Below are 7,104 nucleotides of genomic sequence, written 5' to 3'. Positions count from 1 at the left end.
AAGATCCAGTCCCCCGGCACAAACAGAGTAATGTTGTGTATGCTGTTCAGTGTCAGGAGGGCTGTGATCAGTCTTACATCGGGGAAACTAAACAGCCACTGGCCAAAAGGATGGCCCAGCACAGAAGATCAACATCATCAGGCCAGGACTCTGCGGTCTACACTCATCTCCAGGCCATCGGCCACTCTTTAGGGATGAAGATGTTCACATCCTGGATAGAGAGGAACGATGGTTTGAGAGAGGAGTAAAGGAGGCCATCTTTGTGAAAATAAATCGTCCATCATTAAACAGGGGTGGAGGCCTCCGGGTTCAACTGTCCTCCTCTTACACTGCTGTTATTGCTAGTATCACTCAACCCCCTGTGAATAGTAAATCAGTGTGCTAATGATCCATTGTTAGGCTGATGGTCCTTCTTGACCATGTGAGCAGCTGGTTTTGGTTGTCATCAGCAAACTGGTTGATCCACTCTGAGACGGTGCTATTTAAGAGACTGAGCTGAATAGAGCACCTCAGACTGAGGAAGTCTTTCAGATGAGAGATGAAACATATCTACATTTTTTTGCTTTGTTTTGTTTTTTGGTTTTTTGAATGTCCAGAGGACCAGATTGAACTTTTTTGGATTTTTCTACCTGGATTATTGAGCATGTATCAGGAGACTGGTGAGTAGTCTTTCACTTTTATTTTGACTTGGTTAGCAGCGCCGTCCGCTCTGTTCGTGGCGACTACTGTGTGTGTGAGTTTCAACTCCGGTGAGTAGTCTTTTACTTCTATTTTGCCTTGGTTAGCGGCGTTGTCCGCTCTGTTGGAGGTTCCCAACCGCGAGGTCGGTTTTGGTTATGCTCCGAAGTTAATTACGTAGCCAGCTGTGTTCTGGTCTTGTTTTCTAATTTGTAGGGGCGAGCGTTCGCGCACCCTTTTATCAATCATTTTTCACCAACCTCATAAACGGTTGGACTGAGTTAGCAGTGCTAGCCTCTCTGAGTTTTGGCCTTGTTTTCTTTTGGTGAAGGCCAGCGTTCGTTGCGCACCCAATCCCAATTATTTTCACCAACTTTATAAACTGTTGGACCAAGCCAGTGGTACTAGTCTCCCTACGTTCTGGCCTTGTTTTTTATTGGTGAAGGCTAGCGTTGCACACCCTCTCCCAGTTATTTTTACCAACCTCATGAACGGTTGGACTAAGCTAGAGATGCTGGTCTCTCTGAGTTCTGGCCTTATTTTAATTGGTGAAGGCAAGCGTTCACGCCCCCTCTCCCAATCAGTTGCACCAACCTGATAAGCGGTTGGATTGGGCTAGCGGTGCTAACCTCTCTGAGTTCTGGCCTTGTTTTAATTGCTGAAAGAAAGTGTTTGCGCCCCTCTCCCAATTGTCCTCTTTTACCAGCCGAGCTAGCGGTGCTAGCCTCACTGAGTTCTGGCCTTGTTTTAATTGGTGAAGGAAAGCGTTCACGCCCCTCTCCCACTTGTTCTCTTTTACCAGCTGAGCCCGTCAGCTGATCCCAGCATTCGGCTGCCGCCTCTGGGTTACGATCGGCCGAGTGGTTTGTTACCCTTGTGAGGTTCAGCAGAGACCCGACAGGAGCTTTCATGAGTCGGTCCACCAACCAGCTGTACAGGTTTGGACCGGGGACTCTGGCCGCCCCACCCCACGACCCCCAGGAGCCGTGGAGGGAAATTCTGATGCCACCGGGTCGACCACTGGATACTTCTCCCACCAGCAGCTCAGTTACTGGGCGGCTCACGCCGTGGACCCATGGGTGGTTGCCACTCTGACCCATGGTTACAGACTACAGTCCCGATGGCGGCCCCACATCTCACACCGGGTCAAGGTGACTATAATCGCCAACCCGATGAAGGCTTGAGCACTGACCACGAGTTTTTTTGCCCTCCTGGCCAAGGGTGCAATCGAGGCAGTGGACCCTCTGTAACAACCCAGAGGCTTTTACTCGACTTACTTCCTCATGCAAAGAAGACGGCGGGTTTCGTCCCATTTTAGTTCTGAGGGGACTCAACCAGTACCGAAGGGTGCTGCCCTCCCACATGCTCATGACAGCAGAGGTCCTTCAAGATATCACGAGGGGAGAATGGTTCACGTATATAAACCTGAAAGATGCTTATTCTCATGTGCCTATTGCAGCAGGACATGGCCGCTTTCTCAGGTTTGCTTATTGGGGTCATCACTGGCAGTTCCGGGTACTCCCATTCGGGCTCTCTCTCTTTCCCCAAGGGTGTTCACTCGGTGCGTGAAGGCAGCCCTCTCTCCTCTGCAGGCCTACGGAGTGTAGGTTCTGCTGTACTAATTGATTGGCTTCTCTGCGCCCTGTCTCAGGCCTGTGCCTTTCACGACACAAATCGCCTGCTTGCTCATGTGTTCCAGTTGGGCTTTAATGTCAACCTGGAGAAGAGCTGCCTGATCCCTTCCCAGACGATCACCTTTCTTTGGTGGCTCTGGATTCACCCTCCATGAGAGCTCACCCATCCGCTCAAAGGATGGGCGGCATACTCCAGTTGGTCAGTCAGTTCAGGCTCATAGTGACATGGTCACGTCTTTAAGCCCTGACTCCATGGAGGAACAAAGATTAATTGTTCAGGGGTGTCCCCATGGGAGTGGTAGTGTGTCGCAGGGAAGCGGTCATGACAGATGCCAGCTCCATAGGATGGGGCGCTGTGTGATAACGCAGAGCAGTTCAGGGCCGCTGGGGTCAAAGGACCGCTCCAACCATATAAGGTGCTGGAGCTGCACGCACTACATTTGGCACTCAGGTACTTCTTGCCCCACCTGGAAACGGGGCATGTTTTCATTCAGTCAGACAACACCTCTGTTGTCTACCACATCAACAACCAGGGGGGCACCAGGTCAGCACAACTTCTGAGAATGTCCAGAGAGCCCTTGGAATGGGCCTCTCCTCACCTGTCCACCCTACAGGCGACATACTTACCAGGGCGACACAGTCAGGCTGCAGACTTTCTCTCCCGCCAGGGGTCTGCTCAGGGAGAGTGGTCCCTCCAAAGTGACATTATGCTGATGATCTGGGAACGTTTTCGTCAGGCAGAGGTAGACCTGTTTGCGACAGAGGAGTCGACTCAATGTCCCCTATGATACTCCCCTACCGGGGCGTCTGGTGCACTGGGCCAGGACGCATTGGCCCATCCTTGGCCAAGGGTCCTCCTATATACCTTTCCACTCCTTTCTCTAATTCGGTCGACCCTTCAGGGAGTCCTCAAGGAGGGCCACAGGATGCTGCTGGTGGCTCCGTATTGGCCAGCATGACCAGGGTTCCCACTGCTGTGGGGCCTATGTTGAGGCGTCCCATGGTATCTTCCGACCAGGAGGGACTTGCTGTCTCAGTTGGGGGGACTAATAAGGCACCCCAATCCTCAACATCTTCAGCTGTGGGTGTGGCCACTGCAAGGCTAGGACAGCAGCTGACTGGAGTTCTGAGCCCCGTCAGATGCACCATCCTGGGCATTGGGGCACCCTCTACTCGTCAGCAGTACGAAAACAGGTGGTGTCTGTTTTCTCAATGGTGTTCTGACCACAATGAGGATCCAGTCTCCTGTACAGTACCCACCATTCTGGAGTTCCTCCAGTCTCTCCTTGGTAAGGGTCGCTCTCCTTCGACACTTACAGTTTATGTAGCAGCAATTTCATTTAATCACGCCAGCATCGATAGTCATATGGTGGGGAGCCATGATCTAGTCTCTTTTCTGCGTGGTGCCCATAGGTTGCACCCTCCGACAGCTCCACAAGCACCAGGTTGGGATCTGCCCTTGGTTCTCAAAGCTCTTTGGCGCCCTCCATTCAAATCTCTGGCGCAGGCGGACCTCAAGTGGTTTTCGTGTAGACAACCTTTTTGTGGGCTATGGCCTCAGCAAGCAGGTCTGCGAGCTACATGCTCTCTCTCAGCTCCTCATGTCTCGGGTGGGGCCCTGAGGGCTGTGATGTTACCTTGTGACCAAACACTGTATTTTTACCAAAGGTGTTATCTCACTGTCACTGTAACCAACTGTTGAGGCTAGCACGTTTTCAGCCTACACCTGGCGAGGGGTCTGGATTATTGTGCCTAGTGAAAGCACCGGAGGCATACGTTGCTGTTCCTGCCGTTATATGATGTTCAGACCAGCTGTCTGTGTTACAGAGGCCCTACGTTAGGCAATCCTCTTTCTAAACAGCACCTCTCCCACTGCATCGTGGATGTCATCTGCCATGTCTATGCCGCAGGGCACGGCCCCCTGCCGGTCGGCGTGAAGGCACATTCTACCAGGAGCGTGTTTGCTTCCTGGGCTGCCCTGAGAGGGGTTCTGATGGAAGCAATATGTGCTGCCGCATCATGAGCTTCCCCAAGCACGTCACCAGATTTTACAAAGTGAACGTGGCCACTCCTCATCCCCTGGGCCAGGGTCTTCTGCAAGGGTCCTCTGGGCCTCCTCAGTGAGGTGTGTGCTCAGGATTCCTTGTGACATCGTTGGTATTCGTCATTCAGTGCTTTCAGCACCGCCCTCTGGCAGTCAGGAGGGATGAAATAGAACGAAAGTTACATTTGTAACTACGTTCTATGAATCTTGGATGACAGCCAGAGCTTCTCTGTCACTCAGAATCCTTGCATTCCACGAGAAGATTCTGTAGGAGCAGAGCTGCGGATGACGTCAGGCTATATAGCCTCTGATTGGTCATCCGTGTCACACCTGTGACTCCGTTGGTATTATTACTCGAACAGCACATGCGCAAAGGGAACATTCAGTGTTTTCAGCACCACCCTCTGGCGGTCATCCGGGATTCATAGAACCGTAGTTACATACGTAACTTTGGAACTAAGCTCACCATCATGGGGGACTGAACCTTAAGCTCTGCTGCTCCTCATCTGTGGAGTTCACTTCCAAACCACCTGAAGGAAACACAAATTCATAATGATGCAACAAAAAATGAATTAAAACTTTTTTCTGTCATTTTTATTGACCTCAACTGATTTTAGTGAGTTATTTTGTTTTTATAATTATTGCACTGAGTGTAGCACTTGAGATTGATGAATGTAAAGTGCAAGTGCAAATGGAATACAAACCAGATTCCAAAAAAGTTGGGACACTAAACAAATTGTGAATAAAAAATGAATGCAATGATGTGGAGATGGCAAATGTCAATATTTTATTCGTAATATAACATAGATGACAGACCAAAAGTTTAATCTGAGTAAATGTAACATTTTAAAGGATAAATATGTTGATTCAAAATTTCATAGTGTCAACAAATCCCAAAAAAGTTAAGACAAGTAGCAATAAGTGGCTGGAAAAAGGAAATTGAGCATATAACGAACAGCTGGAAGACCAATTAACACTAATTAGGTCAATTGACAACATGATTGGGTGTAAAAAGAGCTTCTCAGAGTGTCAGTGTCTCTCAGAAGCCAAGATGGTAAGAGGATCACCTATTCCACCATTGTTGCGCAGAAAGATAGTGCAGCAATACCAGAATGGTGTTACCCAGCATAAAATAGCAAAGACTTTTAAGTTGTCATCATCAACTGTGCATAACATCATCAAAAGATTCAGAGAATCTGGAACAATCGCTGTGCATAAGGGTCAAGGCCGTAAAACTCTACTGGATGCTCGTGATCTCCGGGTCCTTAAACGTCACTGCACCTCCAACAGGAATGCCACTGTCAAGAAAATAACAGAATGGGCTCAGGAATACTTCCAGAAAGCATTGTCAGTGAACACAATCCACCGTGCCATCCGCCGTTGCCAGCTGAAACTCTACAGTGCAAAGAGGAAGCCATTTCTAAGCAAGCTCCACAAGCTCAGACATTTGCACTGGGCCAGGGGTCATTTAAAATGGAGTGTGGCAAAATGGAAGACTGTTCTGTGGTCAGATGAGTCACGATTTGAAGTTCTTTATGGAACACTGGGACGACATGTCATCCGGACCGGAGAGGACAAGCATAGCCCAAGTTGTTATCAACGCTCTGTTCAGAAGCCTGCATCACTGATGGTATGGGGTTGCATGAGCGCTTGTGGCATGGGCAGCTTGCATGTCTGGAAAGGCACCATTAATGCAGGGAACTATGTTCATGTTCTAGAACAACATATGCTCCCATCTAGACGTCATCTCTTTCAAGGAAGACCCTGCATTTTTCAACACGATAATGCCAGACCACATTCTGCAGCAATCACAACATCATGGCTACGTAGGAGAAGGATCCGGGTACTGAAATGGCCAGCCTGCAGTCCAGATCTTTCACCTATAGAGAACATTTGGCGCATCATAAAGAGGAAGGTGTGACAAAGAAGGCCCAAGACGATTGAACAGTTAAAGGCATGTATTAGACTTGAATGGAAGAGCATTCCTATTTCTAAACTTGAGAAACTAGTCTCCTCTGTCCCCAGACGTTTGTTGAGTTTTATAAGAAGAAGGGGGGATGCCACACAGTGGTAAAAATGGACTTGTCCCAACTTTTTTGGGATTTGTTGACGCCATGAAATTTGGAAACAACAGATTTTCCCCTTAAAACGATACATTCTCTGTTTAAACTTTTGATCTGTGATTTGTGTTCTATTCTGAATAAAGTATTAGATGTTGGCACCTTCACATCATTGCATTCAGTTTTTATTCACAATTTGTTTAGTGTCCCAACTTTTTTGGAATCCGGTTTGTATATTATTAGGTCCGAGCAGCGAAGCGCTGCGAAGGCCTATTGTAATTGCTCTGTTTCTTATTATTACGATTCTTGGTTCAAAAGAATTGCTAATTTGGAAGGCTTAACATATCTGAAAACTCACCAAACATTACCAAAAATTGTCCCCCGCGTGAAATTTTAGTATTTAAATGCAACCAAAAGTGGGCGTGGCCAAACTGCTCCACAGTACCCCCTAACGCAGGGGTGGGCAATTATTTTTTTCCATAGGGCCACATGAGAAACAACTATATTGTGGAAGGCTGGCACAAATGACTTTTTCATTCAACCTTTATTTAGACAGGTAAATCCCATTGAGCCTCAAGGACTCATTTACAAGAGAGACCTGATTTCAACTTAACTCAATACTGCATAATATTAGTATTTCATTATTAAAAGCAGTACATAGCACTGTTTTAACAAGCTGGTAAGAGTA

At 48.1% G+C, this 7,104-nt stretch overlaps 1 protein-coding gene across 1 annotated transcript in view; it reads left to right on the top strand.

Moving 5' to 3' along the window:
- The window catches only part of LOC119413699 (E3 SUMO-protein ligase ZBED1-like), a 20,474-nt gene extending 18,007 nt beyond the window's left edge, over positions 1-2,467 (top strand). Inside the window, exons 4-6 of the mRNA XM_037680754.1 lie at positions 1,660-1,829; positions 2,138-2,281; positions 2,378-2,467. Of these exons, the coding sequence (XP_037536682.1) occupies positions 1,660-1,829; positions 2,138-2,281; positions 2,378-2,467 (404 nt within the window). The remainder of the gene's footprint in view (positions 1-1,659; positions 1,830-2,137; positions 2,282-2,377) is intronic.
- Positions 2,468-7,104: the final 4,637 nt, after the last annotated feature.

Source organism: Nematolebias whitei, chromosome 8 (genome assembly GCF_014905685.2).
Source record: "Nematolebias whitei isolate Nwh7 chromosome 8, NemWhi1, whole genome shotgun sequence".
NCBI classification, from domain to species: Eukaryota; Metazoa; Chordata; class Actinopteri; order Cyprinodontiformes; family Rivulidae; genus Nematolebias; species Nematolebias whitei.
This window is presented reverse-complemented; position numbering and strand designations above follow the sequence as displayed.